The 21,595-nt window shown below is 40.0% G+C and overlaps 1 protein-coding gene across 2 annotated transcripts in view; it reads left to right on the top strand.

The window, feature by feature from the left end:
• The window catches only part of sipa1l2 (signal induced proliferation associated 1 like 2), a 500,895-nt gene that overhangs the window by 159,411 nt on the left and 319,889 nt on the right, over positions 1-21,595 (top strand). For both annotated transcript variants that reach the window (XM_072251068.1, XM_072251067.1), the window contains exon 4: positions 17,350-17,483. In XM_072251068.1, the coding sequence (XP_072107169.1) occupies positions 17,350-17,483 (134 nt within the window). The remainder of the gene's footprint in view (positions 1-17,349; positions 17,484-21,595) is intronic.

The raw sequence follows: 21,595 nt of genomic DNA, 5'->3' as shown, positions 1-21,595 counted from the left end.
TGGAATAAAGGAATCCTATTCTGGTTGGCTTCCGGTTACCAGTGGAGTTTCACAGGGTCAGTGTTGGGACGGCTGCTTTTTACAATGTATGTCAATGATTTGAACGATGGGGTTAATAGATTTGTGGTTAAGTTTGCCGATGATACAAAGATGGGTGGAGTTGTGGGCAGGGGCGTATCTACGGAAAATAGCGCCTATGGCAAGCACTGAAATTGCACCCCGTCCAAACATCTGACACCCATCTTTTAGATAACTTTGCCATAATATCAGCTGAAAAATACAAGTCAAGCTCGTTAATCTTTTAATTAACAAATTATGGCACTACTTGAAAATTATAACTGCACCTTCCTGGCTTTCACGGATGCAAATTGGTCTATGATGTGATCAAAGTCAGTTTTTTCCAGTTTCTTCTCTTACTACACTCAGCAGGGCAAGATCACGGAGTCTGCCTTGATCCATGGAGGCTCTCAAATATGAAAGTATTTGAGAGGCTCTCAAAACTTGCTGAATGATCTCTCACAACTGGCGATGGAAACTGAGATGGTTAGCATTATCTGAATAGCAATGCGAAGATTGGGGAAGACACTGTCATCTCCATACTGAACAATAAATTCAAGAAGCTCTTCAGGCCTTGATATTTTCATGTTGACCCACCTTGATAGCAACATTCTGCAATCCAAAATTTCTTCATATAGCTGCTGTCCATCAACATCAGAGCTGTACAATTCGCCCAAATTTTCACACTTCTTCTTTAGACGCCGTAACACAGTCCCTCGACATCGAGAAGGCACCCAAACTTGGCGTCAGTGTTGTGCAAACAAGCGAACCTTTCATCCATTTCTCTGTGAAGATGGTTGAGTGTTCCCTTCATGACTCTTTCCATTTCCTCCTTAGCTGTTAACCCAGCGTCTCTCGAGTTCTCATCAGCCATTCATTTCTTTAGTCTCTGATGTCTTTCAACTTCAATATTCCATTCTTGACAGAGACCGACTCCTTCTTCGAGTGACTCACTGACCAACACTTCTCTTTCATCATAAAAATGATCTCGGAGGGCTTTCAAATCCAGGGCAGCATCGTAGAAGTTGATACTAGGATTCTGCAGCCTCTTTTGAATGCGGTCAATGCGAATGAGTACTTTGTTCCAAAATCCTAGCAAAATCAGAAAATCGTAACTCAACATGCGGTTGTACAGCTGCCTTGTGTAAGTTCTTGTTTCACTGGTCTCATTTTCATTGTCTATCACATCCTGGAGAACTTGAAGTATCTCCTCAAGGTACTTGTTGACAGGCTTCACTGCTTCTGCCCTGCACTCCACTTGGTTTCAGACTCCAACTTAAAAACCACAGGCACGGTGTTTTTGAGTTTTTCCCAGTGCTGTTTTGAATGAGAGAAAAACACGTAGAGGTTCCAAAAAAATGTACCATCATTGCATCATGCTTGGCTGCATGTACACCCACCAAGTTGAATGAGTGATTGTCACAATTCACAAACACTGCCAGGTTGTTTTTCTCACTTATTCTTTGATGAACACCACTTCTGTGTCCAGCCATCACAGCAGCATTATCATAGCACTGTGACCGACAATCTTGTAGCCCTATTTTGTCCTTCTCTAGCTGTTTCAAGATGCCTTCAACCAAGCTCTCAGCATCCTTCTGGCTTATCTGGATAAAACCAAGGAAGGACTCTCTGACACGGACTGTTTTCCTCTCAAAATCAACTTCCACATACCTCACTACTTCTGACAACTGCTCACGGTGTGCCTGATCAGGAGTCGAGTCGAACAGGAGACTATAGTGCTTGGCTTTACGAAGGCTTCTCAGTAAACTCTGGCGAACAGTGGATGCCATCATGTGGATGTATTCATTCTGGACACCTGGGGAAAGGTAAGACGTGGATCCAGGATGACTTTCCAAATGAGTGACGTCTTCTTTTATGACAGGGTCAAAGATGGCCAGTAGTTTCAGTAAGTCAAGGAAATTTCCCACATTGGAGTCATCGACTAGCTGAAGTGACTCTCTGTGTCCTCGCAAAGCCAGGTCCTGAGTCACAAGGAATTTTATGCAGTGAAGGATTCTCGTCAAGATATCACACCACTTCTGCTTTTCCTTCTCAACCTATGTCAGTAATCCCTCTGTTTCCAGCTAAATTTCTTTCCACTGTGTGAAGCATTCCCGATGATTCTGGACATTTTCATGAACACCAATCCTTTCAGGTGCTTTCCACTGGTTGAATCCACTTTCCTGCTCCAATGAGGATTGATGGTCTGACAGGGAATAGAGAAGACAACAGATACAAAATGCAAACTTTTTAGAAGGGGGAATAGACCAGCCATGAGAGAGTCACTTCCTCACCACGACCACTTCCCAATTTCCTCTTGAATTAAGTTTTGTTCATTGAGTGGTTATTTGTTGGTAGGAAAGGCCCCTCATTGTTCTGGAAATACTTCGAACTCAGCTTTATTATTTCTGTTCTCACGCGTCAGGCAGAATTGCTTTTCCTTTATCCTTGTCGAACTTCAGAAGTCCAATGTCATGCTGTTCAATCACTTCTGGTATGACAGTTCGAGGCTCTTTGACAGCATCCACTTCACTAGGTTCAGAGTCGTCAGGTTCAATCTCGTCAGGTAAAATCTCATCAATAAACTCAACATCACCACCAGCACCATCATCTTCCCCTCCTGTCATATCCACGTTCTCTGTGGCAGCCTCACTCTCGTCATACTTGGATTTATCTGACTTTACTTCCTCCTCGGCTTTTGATGCATTTGTACTTGATTCATCTTCGGGTTCTAGCAAACTTGTAGCAAGTGCAGGCGACTCGATGGAATATGAAGAACTACTTGTTCCGGGCTTTTAAAGAAGGGCATGAAGAACTTGCTCGACTTATTGGCTTCCTCCACCTCCAACTTTCGTCTCTTCCGTCCTTCAGCTCCACTTTCCTTCTTCGTGAAGAAACGTTTCATGGTCTTCTTACACAATGCTCTGAAATAAGGCCATCCTAGTGCTTCTCACCCATGATAATCAAAGACATATCATACCTCTGAAGAAAATTGTTTTTTCACTCTCCGAGGATGGTTTGTCTGACTTTAATAGAAACTGCTCAGTGGCGCCCCCCTTCAAATGGTGCTCAGGGCACGTGCCATACCTGCCAGACCTTAGATACGCCACTGGTTGTGGGTAGTATTGAGGAAACAGACAGCCTGTAGAGAGTGCAGTCGACGTTTCAGGCCGAGACCCTTCGTCAGGACAAATAGGTTGAAATAGTGAAGAAGGCAAATGCAATGTTGGCATTCATTTCTAGAGGTATAGAATATAAGAGCAGGGATGTGATGTTGAGGCTCTGTAAGACACTCGTGTGACTACATTTGGAGTATTGTGTGCAGTTTTGGGCTCCTTATTTTAGAAAGGATATACTGATATTCGAGAGGGTTCAGAGAAGATTCATGAGAATGATTCTAGGAATGAAAGGGTTACTGTATGAGGAATGTCTGGCAGCTCTTGGACTGTATTCCCTGGAGTTCAGGAGAATGGGGGGGGGATCTCATAGAAACATTCCGAATTTTAAAAGGCCTGAACAGATTAGATATGACAAAGTTATTTCCATGGTAGGGGAGTCTAGAACAAGAGGGCATGACTTCAGGATTGAAGGACATCAATTTAGAACAATTTAGATGTGGAGAAATTACTTTAATCAGAGGGTGGTAAGTCTGTGGAATTTGTTGCCACGAGTGGCTGTGGAGGCCAAGTCATTGGGTGCAGTTAAGGCAGAGACAGATAGGTTCTTGATTAGCCAGGGTATCAAAGGGTATGGGGAAAAGGCAGGAGAATGGGGATGACGGGAAGAATTGGATCAGCCCATGATTGAATGGCAGAGCAGACTTGGTGGGCTGAATGGCCTACTTCTGCTCATATATCTTATGGTCTAAACCTATTTGCCTCTCCAGCTATCTTCACATCATCTGCAAACTTTGCAACAAAACCATCAATCCCATCCTCCAAATCATTGACATATAACGTAAAAAGAATCTGTTCCAACACAGATCCCTGTGGTACACTTCTTGTTACTGGCAGCCAGCCAGAAAAGGGTCCCTTTAATCCAACTTTTTGCCTCCCGTCTATCAGCCACTGTTTTATCCACCCAGAAGGGCGATGCTCCAACACAATTCAAGTCCGTTTCATTGCCATGCCATCTCAGCCATCATCCTGAACATTCACTCTCTTCTGCCTCATGAATACTGTGTACAATTAACAAAGTGCTCAGCATCTACTGAACTGGGCAATTCTGACAGTACCATCATAAACTATAGAGGAGAGGAAACTGCAAAATTATGAGAGGCATCGTTTGGATAGATGATCAGAATCTTTTCTCTGGGGAAATTGTCAAATATTAGAAGGCACGCCTTTAATCAAGTCAAGTCAAGTCAGTTTTTATTGTCATTTCGACCATAACTGCTGGCACAGTGCACAGTAAAAATGAGACAACGTTTTTCAGGACCATGGTGCTACATGAAACAACACACTGAACTACGTAAAACAGCACAAAAACTACACTGAACTATGTAAAACAACACAAAAACTACACTTGACTACAGACCTACCCAGGACTGCACAAAGTATGCAGAACAGTGCAGGCACTACAATAAATAATAAACAAGACAATAGGCACAGCGGAGGGCAGTAGGTTGGTAGTCCGATGGCTGGGGGGGAAAACCGTAACATAAATAAACAGCTGAACGGCGGCATCCAGGATCATGTCCGTTTCTGTACTCCTGCCGAGTATTTCGTTGGAGTCGGATGTAGTCCAATTTAATGTCCATTGGAGAGCAGAATGGACGGGAGAGCTGGCCGGCTAGGGCTTGCTTTCTTCCTGGCATGGACTCCTGCCTGCTCGCTTCGCTTCTGGTTCCTTGCACACTGCTTACGACGTCCCCACCTCTGGCCACTGGCATCAGGTGACTCCGAGGACTGCGGGCCCGATTTCCTCAGCAAGTGGACATTGGAGAGCAGAATGGACAGGAAAGCTGGCCGGCGAGAGCTTTGTGAGAGGCACGAAGCAAATGTTTTTACCTGGAACCAGAGTGGTGGTGAAAGCACCAATGATGATGGCATTGAAGAGGTTTTCCTGCACATGATTATGTAGGAAATGCAGGGATATGGATGAAGTGTGGCTAGAAGGGATTAGTTTAATTAGGCATTATATTTGGTACAGATGAATAGTCTGTTCCTGTGCTGTATAGTTCTAAGTGCACCACTCCCTAAGATAGGAAATAGATCACAATTACTAATCATCATTCTTTATAAATATTTAAACTCTCTACCCAGTGGCTCTCTGAAACTACTTTAATCAGAAGGGCAATTTCGGATGAACAGTACAAATAGACCATGGCAGCTTTAGCCACATCCCAAAAATTGTATTGAATGTTTTTCGATGAAGTTGGGAGAGAAGTGTGGGGAGAGAGGGTGAAATGGCATCAATGTACTTAAAAAAAAAAAAAGATCATTGTAAAATTCACTTTTTCACGGAAGAGGAAAACCATTATAGAATGCATATGGTGTACAGTCGACCTTCACTAATCCAACTACCTGTAGTTCGGTTCCTTCGATAATCCGGCACTGATTATGCTTAATGTGATCCTTATGTAATTAGGCATTTTCACTCATTTGGCACTCCTCAGGTCCCAATGGTGCCGGATTAGTGAAGGTCGACCTGTACTTAGAAAGTGGCAATGTACTGAGAGTCCTCCGTTGGTCGAGGTTGGCCATGGATTCTGTGTCCTCACTGTCTATATAATATGCAAGTCTGGACAGTACGATGTGGAGAGCAAGCTGTGCCCATGCAGCATGTTCCCCCTCTTCACACTGCCAATGAACCCAAATGAATGGCAGAGAACAGTACAGTTTGACAGCAGTGGCATTGCAGGAGTTGCTAGTCAGTGTTGAACTCAATGTAGGACTGCCTTAGCGAATCCAGCTCTGGATTTTTCCTCAGGGAAGGGGGAGGCTTCGGGGTTTGAGATCAGAGTTTTCTTTCTAGATGAGCTGCCAATGATGGCTGACAAGCCCCCATCTGCCTGAAGTAACTGGTTTTAAAGCTCTAGTAATGTGTCTTTGCCCCTTCTCCAGTCAGTAGAAATGGCTCCACCAGGGTTGGTAGCTAAGCCACATGTGAAGGCCAGGAGCTAGACCTCGTTGTCAAAAGCCAACACGTGGGTTGTGCTACAGTGGAATATGTGTCAGTGTTTAGTATAAATCCAATGTAGTAAATGAGTGATAACTTTTTAAAACAAAAACAGAAACTGCTGGAAGCACTCAGTAGTTGAAGCAGCATCCACAGGAAGACAAACAAAGACAATGTTTTTGATCAGGGATTCTTCATTGAATGAATGCTGCCAGCATTTTCTGTTTCTGTTTCAGAATGCCAGCATCAGTAATTTTTCTCTCAAATGCTGCATTAAATTGTTTTGCACTAATTAGAATATGATTCATTTCAATTTAGTTTTTCCACAATATTTTGCAAGGAGAAAGAAAAGAGCAATATTTATTTTGGGGGGGTGGGTTTAGATGGGGACAGACAGATGCTTAAGTGATTATGGATATTACCAGGAGGGAACATTCCTTCCTTGGAGCCAGAATCAAGGGTGGAGGAACAAGCTAGATATCTTGGAGCCACAGTCCATTCGGTAACCTACAATGAAGTTAGAAAGGTGTGTGGTCCTGTAGATAGAAATTGGGAAGCTTTGGAGAAGACTGATTGCAGAACCCTAAAGCTAGTAATAGTGGAATTAGGACCTGTGTTTTGTATTAGTGAGTGCAGGAAAAAAAGATGAAGCAGTGAATGCTTGATTGGAAATATAAGAGGGAAAACTAGATTCCTAAGGAATTTGGTCTCTTTCTAGTAAAAATGCCATTCAGGTTGTACCTTAACAGAAATGGGACCAATGGCTTTGCATGGGAGCTTACTATTTTTGGCAAGAAGTTGGGAGCCTGTCGAATATGTTAACAAAAAAAAAGTTAAGCTAGAAATGGAAGGTAGGGTTCAGATGAGGTGTGTTCAGAAAGGAAAAGGCAATATTGTGGTCAGGGAGACTGTATTGGGAAGGGCTAAGAAAAATATTTAACTTAAAAGCAAAAAAATAGGAGAAGAGGGGACAGTCCGTATATATTAGGTCAACATAAGGGTTTTGTTTGGGTCAGTGAAAAAGGAAATAACTATGTTTTGCGTTACCAAGCTTGTATGGGAATGTGCTGAGTGTGGTAAATAACTCTATGAATAGCAACTATGATGTGGCATTGATATCTTAAACTTGGCTGAAAAAGGGGGTGTACTATACATTAAATTTTCCTTAAGACACAGACCAACCCTGAGAGAGAGAACAACAGATGTACATGGAAATTTCAGAGCAGTTGCAAAACTGTAAAGCTATTACATAGGGTGAACTTAATGGGGGATGTTAATGTAATCTGGGAAAGTTATTATGTTGAGGTCTGAGATAGCGGGGGTGGGGCAGGGTGAAGGGGTGCCCAGGATAATTTTCTTGAACAATAGGTTACTGGAAATCTATGCGGAATTGCTGGATCTAGCTGTGGGGGCTGAGGTGGATCAAGTGCACTGTTTTGGTAGTGGAATGATCAGAAGATGATGGTCGTAACATCATAAGTTTTAGATTAACTTTACTACTGCTAGTGGTGAACCTGACCCCTCTGCTCATTAACTGTATGTCTGCTTCTGTTTATTGATTAAAATAGGAATTGTATAATGATTAGCAGCTGAGCTCCACTGTACCCACGTCAATCCCAATGATTGCTTTTAGTTACCGCATGTCAGAATCTCGGACATCTGACTGCCAGAACACTCAATCTCATATTGTTTAGAGGTACCCTGTAAATTATTTTTCTTTCTTCAGATACTGCTGATATTTAAGTACAACCTACCAAGGTACTTGGCTATTGTTCTGCTATTATATTTTGTGGAACAATGCTTACATAAGGCAAGTTGTGTAAGCAATGCCTAGTCTGAGAGGGCAACATTTCCATTTTCTTCTCTGTATATGCAGATATTAGCTATTGCAGTGTGAATACTGCCTCAGTTGAGTTATTAATGGCAACTGATCATAGTTATAGAACACTACAGTACAAAAACAGGCCCTTTTTCGTGTTTTATTATTCTGCCTATTCCCATCGATCCACACCCGGACAATAGCCCTCCAAACCCCTCCCATTCATGTACTTATTCAAATTTCTGTTAAATGTTGAAATTGAATCCCACATCCACGATTTCTACTGGCAGCTTGTTCCACACTCTCACCACCCTCTGAGTGAACAAATTTCCCCTCATGTTCCCTTTAAACATTACACCTTTCACCATAACCCATGAACTCTCATTCTAATCTCACCCAACCTCAGTGGAATAAAACCTGCTTGCATTTACCCTATCTCTACCCCTCAGGGTAGAACATTTTTGTGATTTGGGACAATTATCAATACAAGTTTGAAAGACCACAAACCATTACTGGTCATATTTTCCCCTCCCCGGCACTTTGCACCTACTATAGGGACCACCCTATCCATCACTTCCTGATCTGCTCATATCTCCCAATCCACTCCTCCCTTTACTCACACCTTTACTGCAACTGCAGTAGTGGCAGCACCTCCCTCACCATCATCCAGAGACTTAAACAGCCCTTCCAGGTAAGGCAGAGATCCACATGCACCTTCTCCAACCTTGTCTACTTCATTCCATCTCCACTCTTTGTCCTGATACAAGATCTTGACTGAAACATCAGCAACTCCTTTTCCCTTGGCTGATGCTGTTTGACCTGCTAAGTTCCTCCAGCAGTTTGTCTTTAGCTCCAGATTCCAACATTTGTAGTCTCTTGTGTCTGTATTGTTGTTCTGCTTTATATTTCTGTGTTTTCTAGAATAAAAGTTGTTTTGATGGCCTTTCACTCTTCTTTAGTCCACCAAGAAAGGATAAGCTGTAATATAAAAACAACACCAAGTTCACGTTCCCTTAAGAATATTTCAACAACGCTAGTTTAAATTCCTGACAATCTCTGTCTTATCTCATTGTAGTGATTGTGCTTTTGCACTGATTGCTGTGATTCAAGTGGAAGCCTCATCACCATTCCTACTATCTTCACATTATGCAACAACGATCAGTAATCATTCAGAATAAACATTGTACCCATCTCCTTCCCTATTCCTGCCTTGAAACAGATATTCTAAAATTCTGAAACTATTGTACAATCTTTTTGGATAAGCTCTTGTTTCTATTCAATAACTTGCCTCCGAGTTCCTTATTTTGCTACAGATAATAACTTTCTCTTACTTTTAGTTCCCATTAACAGGAATCACTGTCATACACATTAGTGATATCCTTAATGTAATTAAGGGACTGAAACCGCACATGATGTATTTGGAGAAATGCAGCAGGAAAAACTGGCTTTTGTTCCATGCTTTTGCTAATGTGCAACTCAATCTTATTTTACTTACCTTTCTTCTGAGATGAATAATGAAATACCATGCAGTTGCATTTGCAGGATTATCGGCACCCTGGTCTCCATTCTGTATTTCTGGCTTCATTTAGCATTTAAGACCAAATCTTACATCAATACTGCAAAATTATTTACAGAAGAATTTTATGCTGCTGGGATAAAACTTACATGATGAGCCTTATAATCTGATTCTTGAACAATACTGAGACACCCTCCCAGAAGGCTGAACATATAACCCCTGTGGCCTGGGTTATCCAAACTAATAGAGCTATTTGAAAGCTTAAAAATTCTTTTTTTTTTGTAATATAATTTTTATTGAATTTTCAAAAGGAATACAAGAAAAAAAAGAATCTACCCTCCCCCCTCCCCTTAACCCTCCCCCCCTCCAAATATAGTCCTACCTAAAAAGAAAGAAAGAAAAAAGAAAGAAAGGAAGAAAAGAGCCGCCTGGGTATTGGAAGGTTTCCACATGCTCCATGGGATTCAAAATAAATTTGGTATAATTATTTGTTACTTTCCCCAAGTGACCAAAGTCTTTATCGGAGCACTTAAATATGCCATCCTATCTTTTGTAAATAAGGGCGCCAAATATTCAAAAATGTTACATATTTGTCTCTTAAATTATAAGTAATTTTTTCGAGTGGAGTAGAACTAGCCATTTCATTATTCCAACGATCCATACTTAAATACGAATCAGATTTCCAAGTAACTGCTATAGTCTTCTTAGCTACTGCCAATGCAATTTTTATAAATTCTTTCTGATATTTATTCAATTTAAGTTTCGGTTTTATCCCTTCAATATCACCTAATAGAAATAATACAGGGTTATGTGGAAGTTGAGTTCCAGTAATTTGATCCAATAAGATTCTTAAATTTATCCAAAAAGGTTGAATTTTCAAACAAGACCAAGTAGAATGTAAAAAAGTACCAATTTCTTGATTACACCGAAAACATTTATCAGATAGATTTGAATTTAATCTATTTATTTTTTGCGGTGTAATATATAATTGGTGTAAAAAATTATATTGTACTAATCTAAGTCGAACATTTATTGTATTTGTCATACTGTCAAGACAAAGTCTTGACCAATTTGTTTCATCAATATTAATATTCAAATCTGTTTCCCATTTTTGCTTTGACTTATGGGTTCCTTGTTAAATTGTCTGTTCTTGAATCAAATTATACATACAAGAAATAAATTTTTTAATTTTCCCTTTTTGTATTAAAATTTCAATTTCATTAGGTTTTGGCAAAAACATTGTTTGACCCAGCTTACCTTTTAAGTAAGCCCTTAATTGAAAGTAACAAAAGAAAGTATTATTAGATATTTTATATTTATCCTTTAATTGTTCAAATGACATCAATATAAACTTAAAAATTCTTAAAACAAAGTTATAAGAAGTTGTTCATGGACTTTTCAGACATGAAAACATTCACTGGCAATTCTGATCTACCTATGCTGCTGTTAAAATGTGACTGAATAGTGTGATACCTGCTATAGTTTTAGATTGGGCATTCACCTAATGTGTCTGTCCTGTTTCATATATGTGACGTAATTCTGCTGTCTGTTCTGATATTCTTGGGGACTGCACTTTAAAATTTAAATAGTAGAAAAAAAATCTGTGCACTTGGTGGATGGAATGGCAAAATGCAGTCTTGCCAATGATTTACCAGTGATATGCAGTGAATCTGGGCATTTTATTATCATGGCCCTTAAGATAGTCTTGATGGTTAGTTGCCCTGTGATTCAGAGGTCAATAACAAACATTGAATAAGCATTATTTAAACAAATTGCTCGTCATCTGAATAGTGAAATGTTTGGGCATCCAGTTTATGCTCAAAATGTTGGTACATATCTGCATTTAAGAGAATATAAGACCATATATAAGATATAAGACTAGTCCTTGCTAGATTTGATCCAGTATAACTGTTCCTTTGGTGATTCCAATATTGTGACTACTTATCAGTGATCATTTTATGGAGTGGGCTTTCCCGTTTAGATGACATTTCAAGATTCTATCCTTTTATTTCTATAAGTCTTGAAAATATAGTGTGTTTCTTATATACAGTATTTCAGGAGATAACAGAATAGTTAGTTTCAACTGTGGTTGGAAACAAATTGATGCAATGCTGTAGATCTTGCTGCTTTATATGATATTGGAATAGCAATGTGAGAGGTCAGGGAATCCCATGGTCAACATCTGTGGAAAGTGCACCCAGCTGCAGTCCTGACAGATGGGGTTAAAAAACTGCAGCTGGAGGTGGATGTACTTCGGGTTCAATCGGGATGCTGACTGCATCCAAAGTACAGGCTTCTGATAGATAAGCGTCCACCAGGAAAAATAAGCGGTGAAGGCAGAGAGAGTAGGGTTTCCTGTGGTCGTTCCCCTAACTATCTTTGGATATTGTTGAAAGGAATGATCTTTCGGGAGTTAGCAGCAATGTGATTAGTTCTGAGGCTCAGAAGGAAAAGGTGCAGTCAGGCAAGGCAATGGTGATAGAGGACTTGATAGGTAGAGGGAACACACAGGAGATTCTGTGGCTACCCAAGAGATGCCAGGGTCAAGGTTGTCTTTGAGCAGGTGTTGAAAAGACCTTGTGCCAAATGAAAAACAAAGCCTCCAGGAATAAGTTCTTCGTGGAGGGGAACCTCAGTCACCAATCCACAATCTTATCTCCCACATCTGGGAAGATAAGGCTATGCCAGGGGCTTTGTTGACAAAATCAAAATTAAAGTAAAATTTATTATCAAAGTATGTATATGTTACTATATACTACCTTGAGATTCATTTTCTTGCAGGCATTTACAAAAAATGCAATAGAATTTATGAAAAACTTTACATAAGGACTGATGAACAACCAATGTGCAAAAGAAGACAAATTGTGCGTATAAAAAAATAATAAAGAGCATGAGTTATATAGTCCTTGGAAGTGAGTCTATAGGTTGTGGAATCAGTTCAAAGTTGTGGTGAGTGGAATTATTCAGGCCGGTACAGGAGCCTGATGGCTGAAGGATAATAACTGTTTCTGAACATGATAGTGTGGGACCTAAAAGGCTCCTGTACCTCCTGTCCAATGGTTGTAATGAGAAGAGAGCATGGCCTAAATGATGGGGGTTTTTGATGATGGATGCTGCTTTCTTGTGACAGTGCTCCATGTAAATGTGCTCAATAGTGGGGACAGCTTTGCCTGTGATGGACTTGGCTAGATCCACCACCAAGTATTGGGCTAAAAATTGAAGAATATGTCTAGTCATAGTCATAGTTGTACGTTATTGATCCCGAGGGAAATTGGTTTTCGTTACAGTTGCACCATAAATAATTAAATAGTAATAAAACCATAAATAATTAAATACTAATATGTAAAATATACCAGGAAATAAGTCCAGGACCAGCCTATTGGCTCAGGGTGTCTGACCCTCCAAGGGAGGAGTTGTAAAGTTTGATGGCCACAGGTAGGAATGACTTCCTATGATGCTCAGTGTTGCATCTCGGTGGAATGAGTCTCTGGCTGAATGTACTCCTGTGCCCAACCAGTCCATTATGTAGTGGATGGGAGACATTGTCCAAGATTGCATGCAACTTGGACAGCATCCTCTTTTCAGACACCACCGTCAGAGAGTCCAGTTCCATCCCCACAACATCACTGGCCTTACGAATGAGTTTGTTGATTCTGTTGGTGTCTGCTACCCTCAGCCTGCTGCCCCAGCACACAACAGCAAACATGATAGCACTGGCCACCACAGACTTGTAGAACATCCTCAGCATCGTCGGACAGATGTTAAAGGACCTCAGTCTCCTCAGGAAATAGAGACGGCTCTGACCCTTCTTGTAGACAGCCTCAGTGTTCTTTGACCAGTCCAGTTTATTGTCAATTCGTATCCCCAGGTATTTGTAATCCTCCACCATGTCCACACTGACCCCCTGGATGGAAACAGGGGTCACCAGTGCCTTAGCCCTCGTCAGGTCTACCACCAGCTCCTTAGTCTTTTTCACATTAAGCTGCAGATAATTCTGCTCACACCATGTGACAAAGTTTCCTACCATAGCCCTGTACTCAGCCTCATCTCCCTTGCTGATGCATCCAACTATGGCAGAGTCATCCGAAAACTTCTGAAGATGACAAGACTCTGTGCAGTAGTTGAAGTCCGAGGTGTAAATGGTGAAGAGAAAGGGAGACAAGACAGTCCCTTGTGGAGCCCCAGTGCTGCTGATCACTCTGTCGGACACACAGTGTTGCAAGCACACGTACTGTGGTCTGCCAGTCAGGTAATCAATAATCCATGACACCAGGAATGCCTCCATCTGCATCGCTGTCAGCTTCTCCCCCAGCAGAGCAGGGAGGATGGTGTTGAACGCACTGGAGAAGTCAAAAAACATGACCCTCACAATGCTCGCTGGCTTGTCCAGGTGGGCGTAGACACGGTTCAGCAGGTAGACGATGGCATCCTGAACTCCTAGTCGGGGCTGGTAGGCGAACTGGAGGAGATCTAAGTGTGGCCTAACCAAAGGCCGGAGCAGCTCCGGAACAAGTCTCTCCAGGGTCGTCATGATGTGGGAGGTCAATGCCACCGGTCTGTAGTCATTGTAGTCTAGATACTCTTTAAGTTGGGAATTTTTTTAGTTTGCATATACTGATCAATTTGAAGACACCCTTAATCTAACCATGTCATTTTGTAGGGGATCTGTATGTCTAATATATTGTAATTCATCTAGATAAAATACTTGAGCTTCATGACATGTATCTGTTAATGAACTTCGAGTCTTTGAAGCAGATTTAATTTTTCCGTTAGTATTAATGCAATTCATAACATTTGCCAAAGATATTAAGCTTACAATTCAGATAACAGTGCTGTATCCTGAAAGGTAGTCTGTAAATGAATTATGCAGCAAATCTTCAACTTATGCTGTTTGGCCAAGTTTCTGTGGTGATGGTTGGTTGTTGGTGCAGCAGTAATGCAAAATTTATCATTTGACTTGTTTGCTGTAGGAGAGCTTGATGCAGAGCTGCTAAAGAAGAAATACAGCCCTATCACAGAATAGGTTCATCGTTAAACAAATAGGTACACATGGATGATATCCTGCTATTTTCCAGGACAAAGCCTAAAGATAGCATCATCTTAAAAAGATTAGAAAATGTCAATAAAAAAGGAAATCAATAAAATATTCAAGTCATTTTAAAAATTATGAGCAATAATGCCTGTATAATAGTGAAAACACAAATTACAGAAAAGTAAAATTGGAATGGAGCTAGCTCATTTGTCCATGTTTGTATCAGAGAGAAGCTTCTTGTATTATCAGCATTTATTGGTTAATGATTTTAATGCTGTGTACTGACTTCTGTGATTGTTCAAGGAAATAGTTTATATTATATCAGTTTTGGAGTTGTCTTCAGTCGTGGTGTGCGCTTTGCTTTGTTAAATGCTCTATCATCTCAATCAGAAAATCATGGATTTTGTGAAAAACAAAGAATTGTAGATGCCGGAAATCTAAACCAAAAACAGTAAATGCTGAAAATACTCAGCAGGTCAGGCCACATCGCTGCTATCAGGATGGAAGTACAGGAGCTTTAGATCTCTCACCATCAGGTTCAGGAACAGGCTCCTGAACTAGCATGGATAACTTCACTCACCCCAACTCTGAAACGATTTCACAACCTATGGAGTCTCTTTCAAGTTTTTAGCTCTTATCTATCTATCCATCTATCTAGTATTTGCAGTTTGGCTTCTTTCGCACATTGGTTGTTTGTCAGTTTTTGTATGTAGCTTTTTATTGATTCTATTGTATTCCTTTGTTTTACTGTGGATACCCTCAAGAAAATGAATCTCAGGGCAGTATATGGTGACATATACATACTTTAATAATGAATTTGCTTTGAACTTTGAACATCAATATTTCAGGCTGAAGACTGTCAGAACTGGAAAAGATTGAAAAGCAGCTTGGTGAGAAGATGGGGTAAAACTAGGTGCCGGGTGATAGACTGAAAACAGTTTATCTAGTCACTGAATGGAAGGGACTAATTAAGCGAATTGAAATGTAGCATGTTGGAATTGTGGAATGCAGAGCTGGAGAATATGCCCAGCCGGTTAGGCTGGGAGGTCTTCAACTCCCAAAGATACTACGGAGCTATGAAAAGTAGGGATGTTCTCCACTATTTAGATACTACAAAACACTTTTTGGGTGAAGCTTTGCCATGCACAAATTAACTTCACTGTTTCCTATATGATGTTACAATGGTGACTGCCGTGCAGATAGGTGCATTAATGAATTGCACTCTGATGATCTGAGATTGTGAATGACATTAAATTAATCCAATTTGATTCTTTTCCTTTCTCATTCACCATCTGGCAAATCATTATGTGGTATGACTACAAGGATATTTAACCAGCTCAAATTATTTACTTAAGATTATTTTATTATTTGCATTTATTTGTTTCAAAGAGATGTTTTGCTTTGCTTCATCAAATATGGAAAGTTACTTGACACCAGGTCAGATCAGACTGTGGACAGTGAATAACAGTAATTCTAATTAGCTTTTTCCCTTTGGAATGGTAGTGTTATTACAGTACAGAAGGAGGCAAATCTGTTCAAGAGTTACATGTTAATGATCTGGATGACAGAATTGACGGCTTTGTGGATAATTTGTGGATGACACAAAGACAGATGGAGTGGCAGATAGGTTAAGGGAGCAGGGAGTTTGCAAAAGGGCTTGGACAGATTAGGAGAATGAGTAAAGAAGTGGCAAATAAAATACAGTGTAGGGAAGTGTATGGTCATGCACGCTGGTAGAACGAATAGAGGTGTAGCCTATTTTATAAGCAGGGAGTGAATTCAGAAATCAGAAGTGCAAAGGGACCCGGGAGTCCTAGTGCAGGATTCCCTAAAATTTAACTTGCAGGTTGAGTTGGTAAGTAGGTTAAATAAGGGAAGGCAAATGCAATGTTAGCATTCATCATAAGAGGACTAGAATATAACAGCAAGGATGTAATGCTGAGCCTTTATAAGTTATTGATCAGACTGCATTTGGAATACTGTAATGTGAGTAGGTTTGGACCCATATCTAAGGAAGAATGTGCTGCAGAGGAGGTTTAGGAAATGAAAAGGCTAGCATATGAGGAACATTTGATGGCTCTGGGCCTGTACTCACTGGAATTTAGAAGAATGAGGGGGATAAGACCAAAAGCATAGGAGCAGAGTTAGGCCATTTGGCCCACCAAATCTGCTCTGCCATTTCGTAATTACTAATTTATTATCCCTTTCAACCCCATACTCCTACCTTCTTCCCATAACCTTTGACACCCTTACTAATCTTATTGAAACTTACCAAATATTGAAAGGCCTAGATAGAGTGAGCTTGCAGAGAATATTTCCAATAGTGGGAGAGTCTAGGACCAGAGGACCCAGCCCCTGAATAGAAGGTCCCTTTAGAACTCATGAGGAATAACTTCTTGAGCCAGGGGGTGGTGAATCTGTGGAATTCATTGTCACACGCGGCAGTGGAGGCCAAGTCATTGAGTATATTGAAAATGGAAGACGAAAGGTACTTAATTAGTAAGGGTGTTGAAGGTTATGTGAACAAGGGAAGAGAATGGGGTTGAGGGGTATAATAAATCAGACATAATCAGTTTTGATAGACCAGACTTGATGAGTAAATTGCTTAATTTCTGCTCTGATGTCTTATGGTCTCATCCCATCCCATGCTATATTTTTTAATATAGCATTCTCGTTTTGAACTTTTCCAAGGTTAATTTCTCTGATCCTGTTTCTTCCCCCCCCCCCCACCCCGCCTTTAGTTCATTTACTCATGCACTCACAATTTGCTCTTCTGTTTCCCTCTCATATCTTGCATTTACACAGAGCACCAGAACTACTTCGGAACTGATGAAAGCTTGGGACCTGTGGCTGTCAGTATCCGGAGAGAGAAGCTAGATGAATCAAAGGAGAAAGAAGGTTTACAGTACAACTACCGGATAGCTTTCCGGACCAGTGAGGTGAGTTTGTAGTGTTGATGCTCTGTACTGTACTTTTATTTCTAAACCAGATTTCCCAGAAATTGACAAGAAAAGCTTAAAAGACCGGGCGTAAACCCTGAAATAAGAATGTAGCTGTGAAATTATTCTTGCGCCTTATTTGTCTTTTCTCATATGTTCAGCCTATATGTGCAGCTGGGATTTGCCAACATGTGAGGAAGGTAGAGAGGTTTTTTTTTTTACCATCCCTGAAGTGATTTGTTGGGTTACAAGCTTTCCCAGATCTAAAAAAAAGTAAGCCCAGGATTTTGTCACACAGCAACAGCAGCAATTTTCTCTGTTTTGACATACAGTATAAAAATATATTTTTAAACAGTGCAGTGTTTTTTTGTGCTGGAAAATTCAAGCTTTGTGATAAATTGCTTTTGTACCTCAGAAATCTTTAACTGTCTCACTTTTATGTTATTCTGAAATTTCTTTCAAAATGTGCTATTTTTATTACTTTGAACCTATTGCTCAATTATTGTGCTGTTTTTCACCAACAGATGTTGGCTATTGCATGAGACGGTGGTAGGGGGTGTCCTTTTTGACCAGCTAGTTGGTTATTTCTAGCTGATGTTTAGTGATGTTCATTTACCTTTTAGTCTGTATCAGTTTCCTGACAGGTGTTGAAAATTCTTTTCAGTTGGCTGATAGAATATCTGTTTGCATTACGTTTGCCTTTAGAATGCTCAAAAGTCTCCAAAAACAAGGTCTGATTCATGGAGACCATTATTTGCAACAAAAAAAGTTTTTAAGGACCCCTAAAGTTTCAAGTTTCCCAGGAACCACAAATCCAGGCAATACTCTCTGTCTTATACAATGCCAGCTGGATTGCAGAGATTTTCTTCAGCTGAATGCCAATCTATGTTGAGTATTATTCTTGATGTTTTAGAACTAAATCGGATAGAAAATAGCCATCTAATTCTTCAGCCAATGTTCAAATTACAGTCAGCCCTCCTTATCCATGAGTTCCGCATGCGTGGATTCAACCAACCGTGAATCGGGAAAACCTGGAAGTTCTCCCTCCAGCACTCGTTTGAGCATTTTTTCTTGTCATTATTCCCTTAACACTATAGTATAACAACTATTTACATAGCATTTACATTGTATTAGGTATTATAAGTAATCTAGAGATGATTTAAAGTATACGGAGGATGTGCATAGGTTATATGTAAATACTACGCCATTTTATATAATGGACATGAGCATCCGTGTTTTTTAGTATCCGCAGGGAGTTCCGGAACCAATCCCCCGTGGATAAGGAGGGCCGACTATATATCCTAATCTTGAGAATGATCTCAGTGCCATGCAGTTGAATTCCTTCTGCTGAAATTCATTACTGCAGCAAAACTTGATAGTTCAATACCCTTCAGTACTGTGGTGCTCCACCAGCAGGTTTTCCATATTATTGGATGTTGTTATTACCTAGACACGGTAATATTTTGCTTTGTTTTTATGCGTTACACAGTTGTATAATAAATTTTACATTGAATCTGCTGAGTTTAAAGGGAGGGTAAATAGAGCCTGGTGATTTTTAGTTTGTTTTAGATTGAACTCCGACTCAAGTTATACCCTAACTGGCCTTGCACAACTACAATTAAATGGTCTTTCCTGATGTCCTTACTCTGTTAATTATTTAGTTTCTTCGTATATTGAGATTTGTTTAAGTTTGATTATTGATGTTTGTGATTGAGACCGTTCTGCTAATTGTTGATTGCTCATGGCTGTTTACACTATTGTCTTGTAAATTGTTGATTGCTATTGTGTTGTCTGTTATGGTATTGTTCAGTGTTTAATGCTTGGCACAAAACCACAATTAATCCTGACATTAAAGTGATTCTGATTCTGAAAATGCAACAGCTTACACTTATCCAAATTAAATTTACCAAGCTGAACAAGATCTCCTTGTAATTTATGATAACATCTGCAAACATCTGTAGATTCCAGCCAAACACCCAGCCACAGTCTCAACACCTGCCCCAGCCATGGTCTTTACCCCGCCTCTAGCTAGGCATCTCATTCGTAATCCAGTAGCTGAACTCAAGAGTCTAGACTAATGATTGAGCCAGATACTGATCCATTAGGATCTCTGAACATTTGGACAGTGAATTATCAGAGTTTTATTGTAATTGAAAGAACTGGGTACAGCAAGAGCACCCATCTGAGTCCTTTCTGTCTGCTTGCGTTGACCTGTCTTCCTTTCTCACTGCTACCATTGTGTGGGAGGTGCAGGAGTCTTTGGTACTATGCCCCCAGGTTGGGAACAGGTCTTGCCCTGCAGCCATCAGGCTGCTTGACTGGCTTTGCTCACCTCAGCGCTGATCCCATCCGCAGCCTGTGGACTCACTTTGGCCGATTCTATAGGTCATGTTCTGCATATTATTTGTTTACTTTTATAAAATTATTTGCATGATTTGTTCTCTTTTCCACATTGGATGTTAGTTGGTCTTTGTTATGTGTGGTTTTTCATGGATTCTTTTGTATTTCCTTGCTTTCCTCTTTGTGCCTGCGAGGAAGTAAATCTCAGGGTTATGTATGGTATACATACATTAATGATAAATTTTCTTTCAACTTTGAACTTTGCTCTGTCTGGCCAATAAACCCCTGCCATAATCACATTCTAAAAACTGATCAAAATTCTGAATTGTGAAGACAAGTTGTAGTATTCTACTTCTTCTCCATCCTACATTTTCTTAACCCTACACAAGATTATTTGATGAATTTGATTCCTGTAAATTCTTCTTTTCCCTTGAATCTTGAGTAGGCTTTCTTTCCTGTGGAAAGCTAAAGTTCAAAGCAGAATCCAACTTGGGTTTGAATTTAGTGTCTGTAGTTACGACATCACCTTGTGTTGTCAACACTATTTTTAATTGCCTTGTAACACAATTAATGTTCGGTACTAAAATGTCCTAAAGAAACCAATTGCCTTGACTTATCAATGATTGCTCCTGTGCTCAAAATATATTTAATTGACCAGAACATTTTCTATATGAATAATTACAACAAAAAATTCTATTCAGCAGTAATGTGTACTATTGGTTCCATAAATTAGTCTCTGGAGATGAGCTAAAGAAGCTTGTTTCTCTAGTTTACTTTTTCTACACTCTGGTCCTTGGTTCCCTACTCCCAGTTAAATTTGTTCATGTCAAAGTGAAGATAATAAACTTCATTCAGTATGCAATGGCACTTAGAACAAGACAAGGGAGAATTAAACCATCAAACCTGTTTGACTATAGTTGATCTTATAAGTCGTCTGTCTCCTTTATATGCCTTAATTTTCCTTTTGTGCAAAATCTATCAGCTTCAGCCTTGAATACACTCAATAGCAACCATGCCAGGTTTCTGGGATATTAATTTCCAAAGATTTATAAACCTCTGAAATACCATATTATATCAGAATAAGAGGTCCTAAATATTCAACCTCTTAATCTAAGATAGCCTGTCAGTTCTTGCTATTAGAATCAGATTTATTATATCTAATATATTTTGTGCAATTTGTTGTTTCGCGGCAGTACATAAAAATTAAAATAAGTTACAATAAGAAATGTAAACAAAATAAATGGGTAGTAGAAAAAGGGAGGTAGTGTTTGTGGGTTCATGGTCCATTTGGAAATCTGATGGTAGAGGTGAAGAAGCTGTTCCTGAAACGTTAAATGCAAGTCTTCAGGCTCTTTACCTCCTCTTTAGCGTTAGCAATAAAAAGCCGGCATGTCCTGGATAGTGAGGGTCCTGAATGATGGATGCTGCCTTTTTGAAACACCACCTTTTGAAGATGTCCATGAAGAACTAGCCCCTCAGCATCTACTCTGTCATAATGTTGTATGTCAAAGATAGGGCACCTCTTGCTCTTAAACTCCAGTGAGTGTATGTCAATCTTCTATTAATCTTTCATAGGCCAACCCAATCATCCAAAGGACCAACCAAGTGAATGTGCACTTGCAAAGGATTATATCCTTTCTTGGCTCTGGAGATCAAAATTGTACACAATATTCCAGGTGTGATCTCTCAGTGACCTTTGTTATTGTAACAAAAGATCAGATTTTTACCCTTCAAATGTTTTTTCTTGAACACTCCTGTTGTACCCTAAAATC

The sequence above is a fragment of the Mobula birostris genome, chromosome 2 (genome assembly GCF_030028105.1).
Source record: "Mobula birostris isolate sMobBir1 chromosome 2, sMobBir1.hap1, whole genome shotgun sequence".
Taxonomy (NCBI): Eukaryota; Metazoa; Chordata; class Chondrichthyes; order Myliobatiformes; family Myliobatidae; genus Mobula; species Mobula birostris.
This window is presented reverse-complemented; position numbering and strand designations above follow the sequence as displayed.